Source organism: Myodes glareolus, chromosome 1 (genome assembly GCF_982192425.1).
Source record: "Myodes glareolus chromosome 1, mMyoGla1.1, whole genome shotgun sequence".
NCBI classification, from domain to species: domain Eukaryota; kingdom Metazoa; phylum Chordata; class Mammalia; order Rodentia; family Cricetidae; genus Myodes; species Myodes glareolus.
In genome coordinates, this window is record NC_142026.1 from 142,056,443 (window position 1) to 142,079,902 (window position 23,460).

General features: G+C 42.1%; 1 protein-coding gene across 1 annotated transcript; it reads right to left on the reverse strand.

Moving 5' to 3' along the window:
* Positions 1 to 3,244: 3,244 nt before the first annotated feature.
* Psmb1 (proteasome 20S subunit beta 1) lies at positions 3,245 to 22,746 on the reverse strand. The gene is made up of 6 exons (XM_048421679.3): positions 22,579 to 22,746; positions 18,961 to 19,068; positions 18,025 to 18,106; positions 15,150 to 15,279; positions 4,685 to 4,791; positions 3,245 to 3,493 (listed from the first exon to the last, which is right to left on the reverse strand). The coding sequence occupies exons 1-6, from the start codon at positions 22,686 to 22,688 to the stop codon at positions 3,308 to 3,310; spliced, it is 723 nt and encodes a 240-aa protein (XP_048277636.2). The 5' UTR covers positions 22,689 to 22,746; the 3' UTR covers positions 3,245 to 3,307.
* Positions 22,747 to 23,460: the final 714 nt, after the last annotated feature.

Below are 23,460 nucleotides of genomic sequence, written 5' to 3' on the forward strand. Positions count from 1 at the left end.
TTCCTCTGAATCTTTCTGATTCTGCCTTTCCTCTTCCCAGAATTCTCCTAGTCTGATCATTCCACCTAAACTTCTTGCCTGGCTGGCCAGCCAGTGTTTTATCATTGTGAGTAATAAATCTTTACAGTGTACAGAGCATTAACCACAGCAATTAAGAGACAAACTGTCTGTGGTGTATTGAAAACCACTGATGAAACAGAGCAACTGTGTGGGTGGGCCTCAGATGTAGAAGATGGACAGGTACAAGGCAAGGTGTTACAACCCACTAGGAATCCCAGCTCCCTCAGTAACTGCTAGATTCTGAATCTTTTCATCTCTGGGCAGAGAATCACTTAGTCCATGACAAACGCTGGTATCTGGCCATCAGAGTGAATCATGGCTACTAGCTCCAGAAAGTAGTAAGTTTTCTTTTTTTAAATCAACAATTTCCATTAGGTTCTCTCAATCCCTTCCATTTTATGTAGCAAGAATAAAATCATCCATATAGAGGTAGCTTTTCAAACAACACCTTGGAGGTTGATTAAAGTGTGTTTACAATCTTCATTAGAAGCCACCCAGATAATTGAGTTAGCTCTAGGAATTACATGACAACACATTCTGAATCTCAGCAACAAGGTCATGCCAAAAGGCTTCAAAAATTGTGTTAAAATAAACTATAGCTAAAGAGAATTAAAAGACACTGACAAATACAATCTTTATATGATCTGCTGTTGTGAGGTATCCACTACAGAAGACCATTCAGACACAGGTTCAAGCCAAGAAAGTCTTTATTAGCCAGCAAGTGACTACATTGGATGCATTGGATGTCCAGGACCTGAGCCTTTCTCAGGATGAGCTTACTTAAAAGCATGCGCGCGCGCACACACATACACACACACACATGACACACAAAATATCCTGGATTGACATACCTCAGCTACCAGCAACAGTTAGTCAAAAATTCTTCCCCAAATGCCTCACTTTCTCATGTTGCTCCTTTCAATCCCTGACTATCCAGCCAAATCATGTTTCAGCCCAGGAATACAATTACACAATTGACCATTTCTCAATCCAAACAAAATGTACGACCATGTGCTTTGGTTGAGGTTTTACCCATTGCTAAAATTTCCCTTCACCAGTATCTGTCATGATTGTAACGATGCAGCTGCCCACTTCTAGGTGGTGCCTGCCCAGCATGCAGAGTAACCATAAAATCAGGCCCAAGTTACCTTTTCTTCAGTCAGCCAATCATAAAGCATACTCCATGAAGCTGTAAGAACATGCTTGGGAACAGAAGACAATGTAACAGGAATAGAAAAAAAGATAGCTGGGCAACTTCATGTAACTTGCTTGTTCTCTGTCTATTTGGACCTGATCAGGTACAAACCACTTCCATTTGATAATGTATTGCTGCTCTTCACCTCCAACTTTGTGGCTTGGTGGGTCACCTAGTACCCAGCAACCTGAGTTTTTAGCTTATTCCAAATGCACTCAACTTGACAACTGAGATTAGTCATTACACTCAGGAGGCACAAGACCTTAGGTATAGCTGCAGCATAAACAGTGTGGTGGTGAGCACCTTTAATTCCAGTAATTAAAGGTAGAAGTAGGAACAGAGATCCTCAACTACATAGCAAGGTTGATGCCAATATGGTATACGTCAGATCTTGCCTCAAAATAAATAGGTAGATGGACAGAATAAAAAGAAGCAAGAATAGGGGCAATTTGCCATCTCTCCAGAGACAGAACAGAGTCTCCTCCTCCCCTGGTCATCAGAACACAGGTTCTCAGTCAGGCATCTTGGCTCACACTTGTAATAACAGCACTTTGGGAGGCAAAAGCAGAAAGATGACTTTAACATCAGCCTGGGTTCCAGAATAAAGCTGTTTGAGAAGAACAGTACTCTGGAAGTCCTATTCAGCTGAGCCTCAACTATGCTTACACTCTGGAGAATGTTATTGTGGCCTTGACAGTTTTGTATCAACTCCCCTAATAAATCCCTTCTTGTTTGGTCCATTTAAGAGCCTAGCACACATAAACATCAACATCTGTTGTGTTCCAAAGCCTGGAAGACACAGGGCAAATGTATTCATAGATTCTTGACATATTTACCAGTTTGGGTAATTTTTTTTTGGAAGGGATAAATATAAGGAAATTTGTCTGGCTTTTTATCATTCTTAAAACACCTGCATATGTAACATTTAACTGTCAAAAACACTCCATACGATGTGGTCTCCCCTTTTTATAAACTACTGAACTCTTTAACAAATATTACCAACTAACATAGTAAATGCTGCCACACTTGAGGTAGCTCTGTAGCTGGGTGAGTCCTAACATTTACAGTTCAGTTTATTCAAGTGTTACGATGGTTAAAATGCAGTTTTGCTCAAAAGGTGCTTGCTGCCTAGCCTGGCAACCCATATTGAAGAGCTGCAGCAGGAGACAGACTCCGGGTGGAACCTTACCGGTAGGCCACAGCCACAAGGCGATACACATATTAGTAGAAATGAGTTCATTTAAGAGCTAACTAGAAATACGCTTAAGCTACTGCCAAACAGTATTGCAATTAATATAGTTTCTGTGCTATTATTTTGGGGCTGGAAAATGAACGAGCAGTCTCTGACAATAACCCAAGACCCCCACCTGGTAGAAGAAAACCAACATCTGCAAGTTGTCTCTGTCCTCCACATATATGCCAACAAACACAGATACAAACAATCTTAGTCGACAAGAAAATTCTTTAGCCAGGGGGTGGTGGCACACACCTTTAATCCCAACTTTTGGGAGGCAGTCTGAGGCCAGCCTGGTCTACAGAGCGAGTTCCAGGACAGTCAAGGATAGAAGGTTACAGAGAGAGCCTGTCTTGTAAAACCAAAAAACTAAACCAAACCAAAATCTCCCTAGTCCTGTTTTCGTCATTCTTCAGAGCTGGAGAGATGGGCGTATGGCTCTTCCAGCTGACCCAAGTTTGGATGGCACCATCTGACAGCTCCTGATCACCTGTAACCCAGCTCCAACAGAACTGATATCCACTTCTGGCTTCCACAGGTATCTGCACACATGTGGCATATATTCACATAAGCACATACAAAATGTAAAGTAACTCTTAAATAAGCAAACCCAAATAAAGAAAATTTTTTTACTTAAGATTTTATTTTTCATTATACATAATTATGTGTATGTGTCTACTGAGGACAGAGGAGGGCCTCAAAGGAAGAAATTCTTGCCAATTTGTCACACTTAGAGAAGACACTAAGAAAATGAGTACGTTTCATGCTTCTTTTTAATAAAAACAAGCTTGTGCCCCAATCCAATCCACGGCTCACAATCAGTCTTTTCGCAGGGGAACAGTCTCCTCCCTGATGCCCTCCTTGGTCACAATGCAGATCTTGAGGGCATCGCCAGTGTACACGTCCCTCTCAGCTGCAGAAATAAAGACATCCTTCACCAGCCGCATAGCTCTGTCCAGAGACAGGGGCACGTGGTCCACATTCTGCATATTTTTGAAACCAACCTGGAAAGATAGAAACTCGTATGAAGCATCCCAACATCCCACAGCACACTCCCTGTGTCCCAGGATTTGTACTGGATGGAACAGGTTACATTAGGATATCTTTCAAACTAAGAATATTCTAGTACCAGCTTAAACACACAGAAATCTGGCAAAGCTCCCAACTTCTCAAGAGCACAAACACTGAGACACAGACACTGTGAAAAAAAAAAATCATAGTAAGTGGGGAGGGGGAGCCAAGACCATCCAGAATGGCCATTAATTAAGTCTGGTAAAAGGCAATTTCATGAGAAAAACTTGTGCAGGTTACTTGGGAAGGTGTGGCGGGCGGGGGCGAGCTGAAAAAATACTTCCATCAGACTGGTCTATATAGATGAGTCTGGTGGGACATTTTCTAGATACGATTGATGTAGGAGGATCCAGCCCACTGCGGGCAGGTGGTCCTAGGCTGTATAAGGAAGCAGGTTGAGCAAGTCATGGGGAACAAGCCAGTAAGCAACATTCCTCCAGGCCTCTGCTTCAGTTCCTGCCTCTAGGTTCTTGTCCCAACTTCCCTCCACAGAGTACAAGTCGCTAAGCTGAAATAAACCCTTTCCTCACCAAGTTGCTTTTGGTCGTGGTACTTTTTTAATGGCACAGGAAAAAAACTAGGAGAAGACATCGAAATTGAAGAGCATGAGCTATTCCTGACCAAAGTGTGGATCAGGTAGAAGACACCATTTCAGGTGAAAGCAATGGCTGGGTGTGGTATAGGAGCGAACAGACGAACAGACAAACAGACAAACAGCAGAGGGCAGAGGACAGGAATCATGAGCAGCATGAATTAGATAATTAGCTTGGAGGATCAAAGAATTATTAGAAAACTCAATAAATGCAGGTCTGAATCGAGGTGGAATATAAAATAGGGATAAACAGAAACAGTAAGGGTAATGAGGGAGGCATTTATGTGATTTCAGGTACAGATAGCATGGACAAGACCGAAGCCATGATCAGCAACTGCAGAGAGTCTGTGAAGCCACAGGGCAGCTTTTAAAAAAAGGGTACCAGAAGAACAGAGAAAAAATGGTTTGGTAGGCAAAACCAACCAAGAAGACCTTAGCAGCATCTCAGCAGAATGAAAAAGCTGGAGGACACCACAGCTGCTTTAGCTGCCACAGGCAGAGCCCACAGGCAGAGGCCCACACGTCACATTACCTGGTTGTCAAGCAGAGGCTGCAGCATGGCACTTGCTGAGCCCCCAGCCTTGAAGGAGTCTCTCTGGTAGGAGCCCACTGGGTCAAAGCTATACACAGCTCCCTTTCCTAAAGAATAAAAAGTACACATTTCACCATGAAAAATAGTCAGAATATGATACAGAGTGTTATCGATTTGGCCAAACTTTTGGCAAAGGTCAGAATACATTTACTGTTGTGCAGTGGAACCCAACAGACTATTCTTTATGGAATGGGGTCAGAGATAAGAGGTTCACATCTTGATACCCCAACATTGTGGCCAACTTGCCTAGAACTAATGTCACTGACAACCATTTCATGGCCTTGAGCAAGCAGGCCATTCAGACACATTAGGCAACGATCACGGGCCTTTATTTGAAGTTCTAATCAAAATCTTCATACTAACAAATAAGCTTGTGTAGTTTCAGCATAGACCCGATAGTTAAAATTTTTCTTAGAGCTGAATGTAATTAAAAGTCCAAAAACTTACTGTTTATCTTTTTACTATTAAGTAAACATACTCTTTACCAACATATTGTACAATTCATGTGTACCAGCTAGTTTTACTTGACATAAGTTTGAGTCATCAAAGAGGAGGAAACCTCAACTGAGGAAATGCCTCATAAGATTGGGCTGTAGGCAATCCTGTAGGGCATTTTCTTAATTGATTGATACAGGAGAACCCAGTCAATGTGGGTGGGGCCATCCTAGTCTGGTGGTCCTGGGTTCTATAAGAAAACAGGCTGAGCAAGTTATGATAAACAAGTCAGTAAGCAGCATCTCTCCATGGCCTCTAGGTCAGCTCCTGTCTCCAGATTCCGGTCTTTTCTGAGTTCTGTCCTGACTTCCGGCAATGATGGAAATGTAAGCCAAATAAGCCCTTTCTTACCCAACTTGCTTTTTGGTCATGGTGATTCACTTCAGAAACAGAAACCCTAAGATACCACATTTTAGGCTAAGGCAGGAGGATAGTGAATTTATGACCAGATTCTAATACAGGTGAGAACCACCCGCTACCAAACACCAGCAAACCCAATTTAATGGTAACATTTAATCATTTACTTAATATTCAATAAAGGAAGGGTTTTAGCAAAACACAAATGTTATCAATAAGAGTTTTATTTTCCCAAAATGTTATAGCTTGTTTTGATCTACTAGAATAATGAATAACTTAAAAATAGATTATTTTAATATATTATATATATTTAATATATTCACATGTGAATGCCCACATCATATGTATAAATGTTTATGGAGGCCAAGAGATTCCTTGGGGCTGGAGTCATAGGCAACTGTACAACACAGGCCAATGTGTGTGTGATGGGCTCCAAACTCAGGTCCTCTAGAAGGACAGCAAGAATTCTAAATACTAAACCATCTTTCCAGCCCAAGTAACTTTTTAAAAAGAAAGGGAGAGAGAGAGAGAGAGAGAGAGAGAGAGAGAGAGAGAGAGAGAGAGAGAAAGAAACGTAAGAAACCAGTGATCCTTACAGACTCCACTGAAATCAAATTATGTCTTTGGAAAAGCAATTTGACATTAGTATCTGTCCAATGTAAAGAAGCCCATACCCATGACACAAAAATAATTTCATTTGCAGAACAGGATTTATCCTAAAAAATGTAAATATAAATTTTTACAAGTGAATAAGAAAAAAATTAAATTACAGGTAGCTGATAAGGGCTCATTTTTTCTGAATCTCGCATCCACTAGCCAACTATGTCAGATAGTGAGGCTGAGCTCCCATCAAGGAGATGAGGTACAGTCACAGGAATAAAAATGGGCCCATGCTGGCCCTGCTGTGCTGCTAGCCTCATTTGGGTTCTGGTGCGTCTTTTGCAAACAGAATTGCCTTGCCAAGATACTCTGACTATGTGTGTTTCTTTGTGAAACACTGAATAAAATTATTCATTGTTTGTTTCTGATATAAGTCAGGCAGATATTTTTGCAATGCTCAAAATGGCAAAAAATTACAGAAATCTTAAGTTATTAGAAAAGTGGCATTCACTCAAAACAGAAGCACAACACTGTTTAAAAAAAAAACAAGATGAAAGAAGGAAGGGGGAAGGGAGGGAGGGAGAAAAGGTTAAACATGGAGGCACAGGCCAGCTTTGTCTACAGAGGGAGTTCTAGGACAGCCAGAACTGTTACACAGGGAAATCCTGTCTCCAAAAAAAAAAAAAAAAAAAAAAACCCACTAAGATAGTAACAACTCCCTGCTTCCCTCCACCAAAACCAAACAAACAAACAAACAAAAAAACCTAAAGAAAGCACCTAACTCTTGGAGCCAGACTGTTCCACCTGTTGTAACCTGTCTGGTCTGGCTGTTGGTTTCAGTTATATACTCAACCTGGTAGAGTGCTTAGAGTGAGCTAACATATTGCTAAGACATAGTGCCAGAAAGTCGGATCAGAGGGTAATGGCACTTGCTGCAAAGTTGGTTGACTTGAACTTGATCTCCAAAACCCACTTGGTGGTTGGCAAGTACCAACTCTGGAAAACTGTCCTCTGACTTTCCCATCTGCACCATGGCCAATGCTCCCAGCTCAAACAAGTAATTCCCAGATCCTTCATCTGGCGAAGGACGGCGATACAGTCGGAGACCCACATTGGAGCACCGGACTGAGCCCCCCGAGGTCCAAATGAGGAGCAGAAGGAGGAAGAACATGAAAAACGAAATCAGTACTGCGAGGGATGCTATCACCCACTGATACAAGGGAACGGATCTAATGAGAGTTTACCAAGGCCAGTTGGACTGGGACTGAACGAGGAGGTGATCTAACCAGATTCTCGGAATTTGGCCGGATTCTCTGACTGTGGCTGGCCCGAAGTCTTTCTGAAAAGCCATTGACTATGATAGTGGGACCTGTTTCCTCTGCATATACTGGATTTTGGGGATCCAGTCTGTTTGGACACTCACCTTCCTGGACCTGGAGGGAGGGGGAATGAACTGGAACTTCCCACAGGGCAGGAAACCCTGACTACCCTAAGGGACGAAGAGGGAGGAGGAGAGGGAGTGGGGGGAGTGGGAGGGTGTTGGGAAGAGGGGCGGAAATGGAAACTTTTATAATTTAATAAAATTTACTTTAAAAAAAAATAAAATAAAATAAAACAAATAGGGGTCATTCTTAGTAAAATGCATGTGTTCCTTGCATGTTCAATGTGTATAACGTTACTTGTAGCTGGCTATCTTTGAGGAGAAGTGGAAGGTCCAATATGCTTACGTATCGCTTGAGTTTTTATCAAAGAAAACATCACTACAATTTTAGAAAAGATCTTTAGAAAAATGTGTGCAAGTGTTCTGTCTATACCCCTGGAAGTACACGACATGTGTGCATGTACAAGTGTCTGTCTGTACCCCTGGAAGTACACGACATGTGTGCATGTACGAGTGTCTGTCTGTACCCCTGGAAGTACACGACATGTGTGCATGTACGAGTGTCTGTCTGTACCCCTGGAAGTACACGACATGTGTGCATGTACGAGTGTCTGTCTGTACCCCTGAAAGTACACGACATGTGTGCATGTACGAGTGTCTGTCTGTACCCCTGGAAGTACACGACATGTGTGCATGTACGAGTCTCTGTCTGTACCCCTGGAAGTACACGACATGTGTGCATGTACGAGTGTCTGTCTGTACCCCTGGAAGTACACGACATGTGTGCATGTACGAGTGTCTGTCTGTACCCCTGAAAGTACACGACATGTGTGCATGTACAAGTGTCTGTCTGTACCCCTGGAAGTACACGACATGTGTGCATGTACGAGTGTCTGTCTGTACCCCTGAAAGTACACGACATGTGTGCATGTACAAGTGTCTGTCTGTACCCCTGGAAGTACACGACATGTGTGCATGTACGAGTGTCTGTCTGTACCCCTGAAAGTACACGACATGTGTGCATGTACAAGTGTCTGTCTGTACCCCTGGAAGTACACGACATGTGTGCATGTACGAGTGTCTGTCTGTACCCCTGGAAGTACAAGACATGTGTGCATGTACGAGTATCTGTCTGTACCCCTGGAAGTACATGACGTGTGCATGTACGAGTCTCTGTCTGTACCCCTGGAAGTACAAGACATGTGTGCATGTACGAGTATCTGTCTGTACCCCTGGAAGTACATGACATGTGTGCATGTACGAGTGTCTGTCTGTACGCCTGGAAGTACACGGCGTGTGTGCATGTACGAGTCTCTGTCTGTACCCCTGGAAGTACACGGCGTGTGTGCATGCTCGAACAGGCCACAAGAGGGCATGGAATCCCTTGGAACTGACGTTACAGACCTTTGTGAGCTGTCATATGGGTTAGAAACTGAACCTGGGTCCTGGGAAAGAGTAGCCAAGTATTCTTACCTGCTAAGCCATCTCTCAAGCCCCTAGAAGAGGTCTTTTAAAAACTGTGGAGCCAAGTGATGACTCCTGACTGTAACCCCATCAGCTGAGAAGTTGAGATAGGAGAAGCATAACAAACTTAAGGTCAACCTGAGCTACAGACTGAGAGAAATCATCTTAAAAAACAAACAAAACCCCCAAACTCCAACAAACCATGGACCATTCACAGGGTCTGACTTCACATGGTAATACTGGGGACCAGATCCCTGGTGAAATCAGAGACCACCACAGAAGCCTCCAGCCTCAACAGCCCTGAGGTCCCCAACAACACCAAGGCTGCGGAAACTCTCCCACTCTCCCTCCCACCACACAGCACCACAGCAGAGGAACCTATTGTAGCCAGGGGGATTTAAGAATCTCAACTTTCAACTCAGAATATATGTGCCAGCAATCATTTTACAAGTATAATTTTATCTTTTTAATTTAATCTCTACTCTAGCATATGTTTCATAATGGTTTAGCTTTCATTTGTACGTAAGTTAGGCTCCCCCCTCCCCACGCCACCCCTTCAGTATTTAGAGATAGGATTTCTCCAGTAGCCCTGGCTGTCCTGGAATTCCCTCAGTAGACCAGGCTAGCCTCAAATTCAGAGATTCTGCCTCCCCAGGACCTGGGATTAAGGGCATGTGCTACCACTGCCTGGGTGTAAATTAGCTTGTAAGACCTGCATCTGGTAACCCAGTTTACAAAGGCAATTTTTTTTACTCTTCAGCCACCCCTCATATCCCCTCCTCTTACTCCTACATCTTCTCATCCTTGATCTTGTCTCTTCTCACGTAATCCTTAAATTCCATAACTCAGATAATCTCTAAAATCTGCAGACTTAACAATATTATGCTTTCCCTTCCTAGCTACTTCATCCACCTTGAATTATTTTTCTTTCCAAAGTTGACCTAATACTTAATCTTATCCTTACCTACCCTACTTCCCTCCCACTCCTAATCTTATTAACTAAAACCCAAAAAAGTATACTGTATACTACCCTTGGTGATTATCTCCAACAGTTATTGAAATCTAAAAGGACACCATTATTAAGTGGTTAATAGAACAACTGTACGGGAGTAATATAGTATCACACTCAGGACATGAGATGGAGCTTAAATGAAGAACCCAGAGTTCTTGAAGGAACTATTTGTAAATTATAAACTACCAAACCCAAGTACCACCTGAACACTGCAATTATTCCAACTGAAAGAATATAGCTAGTAAACAAACAAAAATCACCAAAACATATCAGCCATGCAATTCACAATGCAGTAAGCAGAAACTAGAAAACCAACACAACTTCAAAAAAAAAAAAATCAATCTGATAGCATTTACATCTAATCACAGTGAGTTAAATGCAATCCCAAAGAGAAAATTCAAAATAATAAGTATGTTCAAAGGAACAAAGAGTTGGATGAAGTAAGGAAGGGGGGTTCTGGTTGGAGACAGCGTGGCACTTGTTGCTCTAAGTTTGGTTTCCAGCACCCACGTGGTGGCTCACACTCTGTAACTAGTTTCAAGGAATTTCAGGGTCTCTTCTGGCCTCTGCAGGCACCAGACATACATGTGGTACATATAAATATATGCAGATAATTACACATATAAAATAAATCTTAACAAAGAAATCAAGTAGGCAGTGATGCCTATATGAAAGAAGAAAAAGCAATGTGGAATGCCAGAAATAAAACACAGAAGTTAATAATAAAACTGTAACGTCTCAGCAACAGAATGGATCATGGAGATCACAGTCACCTGAGCTGAAAACAAGATGAGAAAACTGTAACAATCCCCCACGAACAGAGATAAGATATTAAGAAGGTACCAGGGGGAATCCCAGAACATCTGAGGACACCAGCTAGAGACACAGAAGAACTTGTTCTAGTGGCAATGAAAACATTTTTAAAAGAATCCTAACAGAAGAATTTCCAGAATTAAGAAGCGACATCAAGGCTGGGCAGTGATGGCACACACAAAATCCCAGCACTCAGGAGGCAGAGGCAGGAGGATCTCTAAGTTTGTGGTTAGTCTGGTCTACAGAGTGAGTTCTAGGAAAATCCAAGGCTACAGAGAAACCCTATCACAAAAAAACCACAAAACAAAAAACCCTCTAAACAGAACAAAGTGAGCACACTGACAGAGTAGAGAAACATATAAAGCCACAGACAAAGGCGGACTCATCAGGGAAACACCATCTAGACCCTGCAGGTCCTGACAGGAAGCACTGGGCTCCAGGCTCCCATCCTAGCACACAAGACAGCACAGCAAGTTTTCGGAGACTTTAGCGGACTTGGGGTTTTAGGCTGAGTGGGCAGGAAAGAACAGAAAACTGACCCTCACAAAAGGCTCCAGATGTAAGCTGAAAAAGTACAAGGAACCTCTAATGTATTATATGCATGTATGAAATTATCAAAGAACTAAATTTTAAAAATTATAGTAGTAATAACTATGATAGTTTAATTACAGCAGTATAGCAGTATACTAGGATACTGCTAAGGACTGCTAGTTTGAGACAGTACATCACTCTTCATTATGAAGAAACAGCCCTGAATTAATAGGCCATTATAATTACCGGCTCTATTATGAAATACAGGAAAAAAAACATGAAGAGAACACAAAATTTCTAATAAAGTATAAAAAGTAACAAAATTAGTATAATAATAAAAAAACCTTAGTCATTAAAAATTAAGACACCAGAAATAAAAGCAACAACAGAATTTTAAAAAACAAAAAATAAAACAAAATAAAAAAAAATCCTTGAGGGAATTTCCAAAATGCAGGACAAGAAAAAATACGAACTATTCACAAGGCAAAAAAGTAAGAATGAGCAATATAACTAAGCTGCAGTTATGGAAATAATAGGGAGTGACAGACAAGGAGAATGAAGAAGAGGAGGAAGAGAAGAAATCGAAGCCAGAGAGCCACTGTAAAATACCAAAGCGAGCTGAGGAAAAGCAGGCACGAAACACAGACTAAGCAAGGGGCAAGGCATAGGACTCCTCTCTGTGGTGGGGGAGTGGGTCCACCCTGGGGAGAGGAGAAGGCCAGGAGGTGAAGTGCACTAACCCCGAGGTAAATGCCTCACCTACATTCCATCTCCAGAGCCCCTTGCCTGGATCTAGCGAAGGAAAGACACATCAGTCACAGAGACTAATTTCTTTTAAAAGTTGCTACTTTTTAAAAACTATTGTAGCTTTTAGTCATATAATTTTTTATAATTAAGTTTGTTCTTTGACAATTTTATACACACATATATGTATGCACTTTAACACACACACACATACACAGACTGATTTTTCTTTTAATGATTGATTTACTATGTATATAGTGTTCTGCCTGCACGTACACCTGCAGGCTAAGCCAGAGGAGGGCATCAGGTCTCATTACAGAGAGTTGTGAGCCAACATGTGGTGGCTGAGAACTGAACTCAGGTCTTGTAGAAGAGAAGTCAGTGTTCTTAACTGCTGACCCATCTCTCCAGTTCCCACAGAGTTATTTTTCTTAAGACATTGCAATCTTAAAAAAACAAAAGTCTGGGCTGGAGAGATGGCTCAGTGGTTAAGACAATACTTACTGCTCTTGCAAAGGACCCAAGTTTAAGATCCCTTAGCACCTGCGGGGAGTTCCCAACATCTCTGAAGGCATCCGCACAAACATGCATATCACACCCCACACAAAATCAAAGAATAATGTGCAATGATTTCTTAAGAGTTTCTATTATGTGTACCTGTGTGGATGAAAAGATGGTGTGCCGACTACGATGACCCTTTTCTGGACACTGAGGGACACCTGAGCATCAGCACTCACAGCAGTGTGATTCATGAGCAAGACCTCAGCAAGCTCAAGGCAACTCAGAGAAGGGACGTAGGCATTAGCTCCCCCTCTAGCAAAAGAGTTTTTGTCAACTGACAGCTGGTTTTCTTTAAGGGTATGTCCCCTGGCATACTGGCAGGCTGACCACATCCTAGTGGAAGCCACACATCAAGAGTATGAGTAGCAAAAACTGCACTTGTTGAGGCAAAAAAAAAAAAAACAAAAAACAAAACAAAAAACCTGAAAACAAAGAGGCCCCGAAGTTGGGTGGGCAGAAGATTAGGGAGTGGTATACCTGGGAGGAACTTGGGAGATGGGCGACTATGATCAAAATATACTATACAAAGTGCTCCAAGAACTAATGACAGTGAGGAGGGGGAGTAAATGCACACGCACACACCTTTTTTTGTTGTTTTGTTTTTTGAGACAGGATCTCTATGAAGTCCTAGCTGTCATGGTACCTGCTATGTAGATCAGTCTAGCCTCAAAGAGACCCTTGCTGTGGAATAATCCTCTCATAGAATGTAAAGACTTGTCACTTGAACTGGTCTAATAAAATGCTGATTGGAGCCAGGCAGAAAGTACAGGCAGAAGAAGAAGGGCAGAGTCAGGAGTTACCAGCAGGCACAGAGGGAGCAAGATGAGAATAAAAAAGCTGCATGGCTTAGCACAGAAAAGAATCATGGCCTAATTTAAGTTTAACCAGCTGGAGTTATCAGCTGAGCATTTATAAATAATATTAAGTCTCTATGTGGTAATTTGGAAGCAGCTGTCAGGAAGGGGACCGGGCAGTTGGGACAAAAATCTCTGGGACTCCGTATACAGATCTTATGCCTGAGTGCTGGCATTGTATGTGCTACAACATTCCGCCTAAGAAAAGTCTTAAAAAATATATCCTACCTTACTCTGACAGAAAAATCTAAAGATGCCTATTCTGAGAACACTGTGAGAAATACAGGTATTAATTAACCCAAACCATCCTTGCTTTTAGAGACAAGGTCTTGAACATGAAAGATACAATCCTTCAGCTTCAGCTGCCAAGTGCTGGGGTTATGGGCATGTATTACCATGTCCAGCTCCAAAGACTAAGAAATTACTTTAAAAAAAAAAATTTTAGGGCTGGAGAGATGGCTCAGTGGTTAAGAGCATTGCCTGCTCTTCCAAAGGTCCTGAGTTCAATTCCCAGCAACCACATGGTGGCTCACAACCATCCATAATGAGGTCTGGTGCCCTCTTCTGGCCTGCAGGCATACACAGAGACAGAAAGAATATTGTATACATAATAAATAAATAAATATTTTTTAAAAAATTTTATTTTTATTTTATGTGTCTTAGTCTTTTGCCTGCACGACTATATTGTATAGCAGCTTCCTCCCTGATTAAAACATTCCATCCTATAAAAAAGGTAGATTCAAAATAGTTTCAGGAAGGAGCTGGAACTAATCAGATTTACAAGACCCCTCTCTCTCAAAAGAAAACAATAAATAATGTTGAGAGTCCCTTTCAGACAAGCCAAGCTGCAAAATAGAAGCAGAGATCGGCTGAGCTGCCTGAAAGCGTGTTGTTCAACTATCTAGAAGTGACACTCTCCAACCTATCGAACAACCTGCAGGCCATACAGGTTTCCTTGAGTCACTTCTGCTCCCGTAAGGAACCCCAACAAAACTCACTAGTTCACCACGCTGGACTAGGATGGTATCCACATTGGTCTGCTGTTGGCTACATATCTAGGTGAGCAGAGTGCATGTATTACGTCTCCCCAGGAAAAGCCCGCTACACAACAGGATGAGCACCACATGCCTGCCTGAAACCCTCAGAGGTCAGAAGATGGCACCAGGTCCCCTGAACTGGAGTAACAAATGTTTATGGTTGTGAGCCACCAGGTCAGGGCTGGGTACCAAAGTCAGGTCTTATGCAAGAGCAGTAATTGTGCTTAACCACAAGTTCTTCCAGCTCCACAAATTCCTTTTCAAGAACTCTTTGAATTAACTATATCTGTTATGTAACCATACACCAAATTCTGTAGGTCAAATCTGTAAGATAAAAGCTAATAACTACCAACACATTTCAGATCCTGAGAAAATGTAAGTGACACCTTCACCAGGTACCTTATGCCTCTGGATGTAATTTATTCCTTTCAGCTTTAGTTTCTTATACTTTCATGATCAGAGTACAAAGCTGCTGCACTAGATGGCTCAACTTCAGGCAGAAGCATACGCATTTATGAAACAACACTTTTGCATTTGCCAGAGAGCAAGATGCTACCTTCTTCATCGAGCCCACCGATGATGTTGTACACATAGTACGGGAAGAAGCGCCGTGAGTACAGGATGGTGGAAAGCATTGCAGCAATTGCCCCGGTTGTCATGGCCTTGTTATTGGAGTGCTTGTACATCTTCATGGTTTGGAAAACAAACAAAAAAACAGGAGAACAGAGTCAGAACCTGTCAAACTTCAATGAAAACCAGTATATAATATAGGCGTTCCTTAGTGAAACACAAAAGCTCATTCATTCACTTACTATTTATTTGCTTACTTACCTGTCTGTTTGTTGTTTTTGAGACAGGGTTAATCTGTGAAACAGTTCTGGCTATCCTAGAACTCACTCTGTAGACCAGGCTGGCCTCAAACTCAGAGATCCACCTGCCTCTGCCTTCCAAGTGCTGGGATTAAAGGCGTGCGCCACCACTGCCTGACAAAAGTTTTTTTCTTTCATGACCAAATAACATAGTATTATAACATAAAATGATAGTTTAATTACATATATTTGAGGTGGTTATCATGTAACAAGTTTTTCAGAATAGAAACATTTCCTGGAAAAAAGAACAGACTCTTTAAGACTCAGAAAATGAATAATCCTGACAAATTCCAGGACAGCTAAAATTACGATTCAAGAGGGCCATTCTCAAGGTTACATGGACAGGAAACAACTACTGAGAAGAAGACTGCATCACTCAGCTGCCTGTGTGCTGATGGAGAGCTAAGCAGCCTTCTGAGCTGTCACCCAAGCTCTGGTGGGCTTATTGGTGATGCAGCTGCTTTTCAGGTACCCATGCTCCTCTAAGTAACCCTCATCCATAGTCATCTAAAGAACCTCAATAAGTTCAATGGTCCATACAGTAGAACTCTGGTAGAACTTTTATTCTGATCTATACTTGGTTCCCTATACTAAATGAATATATGGTTGTCCCAGCACTCATGGAGACTGAGGCAGAATAACCTCCATGAGTTTGAGGCCAGCCTGGTCTACTACACATCAAGCCAGGACTACACAGAAACCGTCTCCAAACAAACAAAAAGATTTTTAAGGGAAGGATGTGAAGAATACTGGTTTACCCTACCCTTCTCGTTTCCGACACTACTAATTCGACAACACTGTAATAGGCAGGACACGTACGGTGAGCCTGAGGAAGATGTTCCAAATGCATCTCGTTCCTGCACTGTGCACCCCAAATGGTATCAGCACCAGGAGTCAAATCTGACCTACTACCTGATTCTTTAAGTAAAAATTTCCTGGAATACAGCCATGTTGTTTATGCTTCCTTCTCAATCCAACAGCAAAACAGGGTAGTTGTGACAGAAATGCAATGGCCCTTGAGACTTAAAATATTTATGAACTGGTCTCTTACAAAAAACAAACAGAATTACTGGACTGTATTATTTGGGGTCCCACTCTTCGTAAACTGCTAGACAAGCACATTGTTGCGGCCTTACTTCTCAAGTCTACAAGGAAAACAGTATCAAAAACATGATCAGTCAGACGATGGTGGTGCCTTTAATTCCAGCACTCAGGAGGCAGAGGCAGGCAGATCTTTGTGAGTTCGAGGCCAACCTGGTCTACAAGAGCTAGTTCCAGGGCAGGCACCAAACCCTGTCTCAAAAAAAAAAAAAAAAAAAACCACCATGATAATAGGGACTAGAAAGATTAGCTCAACAGAGTTATTAGCACTTGCTGGTTCTGCGAAGACCTGGGTTTGGGTCCCAGCACCCACCTACACGGCAGCTTACAACTATTGACAGACATTTCCAAGGGCTCAGACACCATTTTGACCTTCCTGGGTACCAGGCATGCCCACAGTGAACATACATATGTGTAGACCAAACACCCATACACATAAAATAAGTAAATGAAATTAAATAATCAGGTTAAAAAAGATCTTAGGATGCCAAAACAGGAACTTCGTAATCCTGATATACTACATCCTTAAAAACTTTAAATTATCCACAAAAATTATAACATGAAATGGGTTTAGGTTCACCATTTTTGTTGTTTTTCACATGGTTTCTCTGCGTAACAGCTTTGGCTGTTCTGGAACTCACTGACATTAAAAGAGAGCCACCTGACTCTGTCTCCAGAGTGCTAGGATTAAAGGCCTATGCCACCATGCCTGGCTGAGTTCACCACTGTTAGTCACACAGCAAGCATTTCTAAAGTAAAGCCTAAGTGCTGTAAATCAAGGTCAAAATCCTGAACAATTACAGGTAAGCTGTATGACAAAAAGTAGACAAATACAGACGAATTTCTAAGTTATTGTATAGGATGGAATAGAAGGCATGGTGTGTCTGCTAATAAATGTAAATTTCTGAAGCTTTCAATACTAGATGTTCTAAAATACACAATGGATTAATTTCTACACAGCCCCACACATAGCAAATGTAAGTAGAGTAACTGTCTCATGACTATGTGCGGGATCTCCTTACGTGACCCAAGTAGGCACAAAGAATATGGTCATCCCTGCTAATATGTTCCTATCACATCATGCCTTGGTGATTTCTATTGAAGCTGCCACCTTTCATCAATGCTCCAGAGATTAGTTACGCTCCTGTCTATGGTACCTGGGCTATTTTCTGCCAGAGCAGACTTGATACTTCAGAAGGAGAAGTCCCAGAAGAGTCCTCGGGCCACCTCCAGAAAACAGACAACACGACAAAGCACAGGGGTGTGAACAGACTGATGTGCTGCGGTTCCTTGTTACCTGTGTGACCCCCAACCACCAGTGGTACTGCTTTATTTCTAGGATATGTTAACTCCACCTGCTAACTTGCTCTCTCTCTAATGCTCTAATGCATATGTTATACTGAGGCTCAGAAAAATCTTATGAATTATTTCGACAGGGTAGACATGTACAAAAGCACCTACCTTTAATCTTGCTTCAATAATCTTCGTCAGAGTAAGACAATCTCCATGAAAACCACTGCAGCCAATGACTGTTTTGTCTGTTCTGTAAAAAGCCAATTTCAGGAAAATTATTTGATTATAAACAAAACAACAACAACAAAAACAAGGCACACAAACTAACAGCTAGTCAGTCCTTTTGCAGCATTGGAGTCTACATACCAATATCATTTGGTCTTACACCAAATGAATTTTCGGTAAGTCAAAGATAAACCACTAACAGGCTAAAGAAAATAAGGATGACTACTTTACAGTCTAGAACTGGGAAATGGGAAACATGATGTAGCCCATGGGTCATATAGAAATTTCATAAATCTGACTACTTCTACAGAAAAAAAGAAGTTAAAAATATATGAACATACAACTAAAGTCTAATTCTAATCTCCTTATGGGAAAACAGCCAATGAGGTAGAAAAGTTGGGTAGCTGGGAACTGGGAAGATAAGACAAACTTCACTGCTTCTCACGGTAAGATGTGAGCCATGCCTAGGACTGAAATATGCCAAGGCTGCCTTCTTTATTTTCTACTCCACGTTACCTTAAACAGCTGTGAAAGATTCTAAGCCTTGTTGGGTTTATTTCTACTGCAAGTTTAACAAGTTTTGCAATTAGCCATGCACCTTTTCAACTGCTACCACAAAGGCAAGTGAAGTGTGTCTTCAGTAATATTTGCTTATGGGCTAGAGATGGCTCAATGGAAGGTTAAGAGCACTGGCTGTTCTTCCATAGGAACTGGAGGGCTTAATTCACAGCAGCTACCAACCAACTACGACTCCAGTTCCAGGGGACCCGATACCCTCTTCTGGCCTCTGTGAACACTGCACATACAGGAAGCTCAGACATACATACACACAAAACATACAAATAAAATAAATCTAGAAAGAAAGGCTGATTTACTTACAGTTTATAACATTTGGGGCTATCTCGGGTATGAATTGAAAACCCTTCACTCAACCGAGTATCTGAAGCAACAATGGAAAAATCTTCTCCAGCAATTGCTAATACAGTACTGATTAAAAAAAAGAGAGAGAGAGAGAGAAAAACATTAATTCTTCAGGGTGGCAACTCTCTCTCTTCATAGGAGTGTGCTCCACAGGACCTATCTAGGTAAATCTACTAGATATAAGAATAGAATTCAAATGAAAGACAGAAGACTGGAGGAAAGGATCCCTGGCTACATGTCATCTTGGAAAGTTCCTAACCTAGTTTCTAATGGCACTCTCCCCATTCAGCAGTTATAAGTCTGAGGGCAACTTAACTACTGACAGCCTCAATTTTCTCAAAAATACAACACAGAATACAAAATGGAACTGTTCTAGTATCTCCTTGGGAAGCAGTAACAGGAAAAACACTAAATCAACCTTCATCATTAAAGATCAAAAATATTCATGTATAAAAAGCACTGGTATTACAAAGCAACACATTTATCTCTTGGAGACCAGGTATAGATAGATAGTAATTCTACAAGCAAGCTGAATTCAGGACCACATCTATTTCTTTGTAGGAGAGCTGTTAGGCAATGTCTATTCCTCTGGATGGAAGCATCCTTTGGGGGGTGGGGCAGACTCATGAGAGTCATAAGGAGAATATTTGAGGCAAAATAACATTCCATGAAAACCTGAGAATTCTTGGACCTCCCTCACCTCCGCCCCCAATTTATGCACCTTGAATTCCAGCATCTGAGATGGAAAGGCGGGCTCTGTGAGTTCCAGGCCAGTTAGGACTTCATGTGAGACCCTGTCTTAACTGTTTGGGAGGAGGCTCTGACCAGCCAAGCTGTAAGAGATTTTCTGAATTTTCAGGAATTGTGAGCTACCTACAAATCATACAGAGATCTAGAATCACAGCTTTTCTAAGTCATCGACTGCGTTGGGGTCAACTTTTCTAATTCTGGACCATCCTTGCTTCTCTAAGTACCTCCTAGCCCATACTCCTGATATAGTAACCCCAATAAAAATGTATTGAGTCTCCAAGCTAAACTTCTGTCAGTCATGGAGCAGGTTTGTGTGTGTGTGTGATGTCTTCCCAGGAATAGGGTGTCACACTGCATTCAAAGAGCAAGGTTATCTTTTTCCTGCTGTACAGTTTCACTTACTGAAGAATTCCAGAGCAAAACCATAAAAGTAGAACCTAGATCCTAATGGTGTTTTCCCAAGCAAGTTACTGAACTTCTTTAAAATAAATAATAGATAATTAAATAACAGTAACTATCTCACATTAGCATGCTGTAAGGATTCAATAGTTGACGTCTGCCTGCTATAGGACTGCTCTCCCAGGGAGCGAACAATGTCACTGTGCCATACAGTAGGACAGTACCAGTGATAACTAAGCACCTGAGCACTGGAATTACTTGAGGGAGAGGCCCACTCATGCCATTTATTAATTGTGTGATTTTGGATAAATTTTTCATGTTCAAATTGATGGTAACAACAGTACCTGATGTGTTACAGTGTGAGAATTAGTCAACATAATTCACATAAAGCATCTAGCATAGGTCCTTCTAGAAAATAAACCCAGAAAACATTACCTAGTATTTTTAGCGAAACAAGTTCTGTACTAAAGCTCCAAAGCAGAGAGGAATGGCATTCCACAAACCATGAACAGAAACAGAAGGAAAAAAATATCACAGCAGTCCGCTCAAGCAACTTAAGGCGGTCCTTTTCGTGTACCTAGGGACAGACACATTGTGATGAACTGTTGCAGATCCCAAGCTAGATTTTAGATCTCAGCAAGGTGTCCTGAAGGTTATACAAACAATAATGAGAAAAGCTCCACTTGCAAAGTGAGGTTGTAAGACAATTATGGCAATAATAGTGTGTGAAATAAATACTGTTCCAATAAGAGATGTAACAGCAAGGAAGCAGGATGAAGGGGACAAAAAGGATAATACATCATCACTGTATGCAACCAAGCTTTCATGTATGTTGAGTGGCAAAAGCAACTAGGACATCCCCGACTTTACACTGACATAAGCAGTTATGACATAATCACGAGTATCCTGAAGGAGCAGAGGTGACCAAAAGGAATCATCACCCCGTTTGTTTTGTTTACTAACATGAGTTATGAAACAGAGTGCACTCAGAAATCTTTTCCCAAAGAAGCCAGAATTGAGGGGACTTTGGAAAAATAAAATTACAGAAACAGACTTGAGAATTATATTCCCAGGGATGAGGCATATAAAAGTCTTAAGTGACAAAATCTGGAAGCCACAAAGAAACTAGTATCATTTTGCAGAACCAGAGGCTACTTGGCAGGCCAGTTGCAACCAAAAAAAAAAAAAAAAAAAAAAAAAAAAAAGGACAAGGGTGAGTTACTAGAGAGCTGTAAGTAACTATGAGGAGAGCAATGGATTAAGAGGAACTATAAGCGGTTAAAAAGCTAATTATGAGTACTGCGTTCAGAACACTTTGAAGTTAACGGGCCTCACAACTCAGCACTTAATGTTCGCCCGCAGAGTGAAACAGCACACTGGAAAACGAAAGCTATGAATTTAAAACCAGTTTTAATTCTCACCAGTTCTTGGACAGAGCTGTCTAAATGCCAAGAGCCAAGGACAAAGACTATGAAACAGTCACTTAACTGCTCGCAGCTTACAAAAATGTCACTATTCAAGAAACCGATAGGAGCCGCACAGCACACATTCTTCAAAGGGCACAGCCAAGGCTACAGTCAATACTGCACTCCCTACACAGTGAACGTTCAACATTCACAAAGACATAACTAATGTTTTCTTTTTATTTTCTTTTCTTTTTTTGGATGCAAGGTTTCTCCTTGTAGCCCTGGCTGTCCTGAAACTTGCTGCACTGGCCTTTGCCTCCAGAGTGCTGGGATTAAAGGTGTGCGCCACCACCTCCCGGCTGTCTTGCTTTTCTTAACAAGCCACATTTTTTGATAATAGTTGTTTCAATGTACAAATTTTGATGAAAAATATCCCTGTATTGTCAAGGGTCCTAAATTCGAAGGAAAAACATCCCTTCGAATACAGTGAATAATTACAATGCACAAGCAATCCGAGAGTAAGAAAACACACACACACACACACACACACACACACACACACACACACTCCGTCTAAGGCCGGGGACATAGCTCAGTAGAACCTGCCCAGTAGGCCGTGTCCCACAGTATAACAAAACCCTCTATATTTCACCCCGAAACTTAAATCAAACAAGCATTAAAAGAAAAAAATCAGTGATCCACAAATTAAGTCTAATTAACCAACGTTATTTTCTATTTGAAATAATAACGGATCAGACGGCTCAGCGACGGAAACACCGACGCCGTCTATCAACCGGGACGAACCAATGCTAACAAGAACATCGCCCCTTGCCCGCCAGCCCCACGACACAGCCGACCACGGAGCAAACGGTTACGGCTGGAGCCCGCCCTGGAGCAAACGGCACCAAGGGCGTCGTGCACCGTCCGGGTCTCGGGCTGCAGGCTGCATCCCCGCCACCCCACACCCGCCCGCCGCGACCCCGGCTCGACCAAGGTGAGCGCAGCAGACCCGAGCTTTTACCCTCCATTGAAGGCGTAAGGCGAGAACCGCATCTTCACGGGGCCGGCGGAGCCCTGAGGCTCCAATGCCAGCTCTCGGTCGAATCGTCGGTAAGCATTCATGGCGAGCATCGCGCCTGACTCCTGCTGTCTCACTGCAAGATGGCCGCCGGCGCAGGTCCACTTCCGGCCCCATCTGGCCCCGCCCATCGGGCTCCTCTAGCCTGCAATCGTCATTGCTCTTGGAGGTCTCCGCCTGCATCCCGCCGCGTATCATTGATCCATCGACTTCTGGGGACCTGTTTTCCAACCCCGAGAAAACATTTTGGGGAATCAAAAGTATACCAAAAAATTAACCCAATTATAGAGCAACGGTAACTCGAATTGTCACATTGGTGTTTGAGAATTAGCAGCTCCTGCTGGGTTGAAGGCTGTGTGCTATACGCAGCCACCCGACCCAGGTGGCAAGACTAAGTTCCCCTGGCTAGAATCTAATGGTTAATATTGTTAACTTGACAGAATCCAGAATCACCTAGTAAAAACCCATGGGCATGTTTATGCAGGCTATTCCAGGATGGTTTAGCTGAGGAGGGAAGACCCAACCTAAATATAGGTGGCACCATCTCATGTCCTGGCTTTCTGGACTAAATAAAAAAGAAGAAGAAGAGAAGGAGGAGGAGGAGGAGGAGAAGGAGGAGAAGAAAATTAGCATTCATCTCTTTATGCTTCCAGTCTGTGGACACAACGTGACTGGGATTCCGGTCTGCAGATGCAATGTGGCTTCCCCTTCTCCAGGCGTCATGTTTCTGCCTGATGGACTGTATCCCCTTAAGCTATAAGTCAAAATGAACCCTCCTTCCCTTAAGTTTCCTCTTGTCAAGCCATTGTTAAGTTTTCTTAATTT

Coding starts and splice junctions, on each gene's coding strand:
- Psmb1 (XM_048421679.3), bottom strand. CDS start 22,688: ATGCTCGCCATGAATGCTTACCGACGATTCGACCGAGAGCTGGCATTG. Junction 19,069..22,578: donor CCTTACGCCTTCAATGGAGG/GTAAAAGCTCGG, acceptor TTTTTTAATCAG/TACTGTATTAGCAATTGCTG. Junction 15,280..18,024: donor TTATTGAAGCAAGATTAAAG/GTAGGTGCTTTT, acceptor CAAACCATGAAG/ATGTACAAGCACTCCAATAA.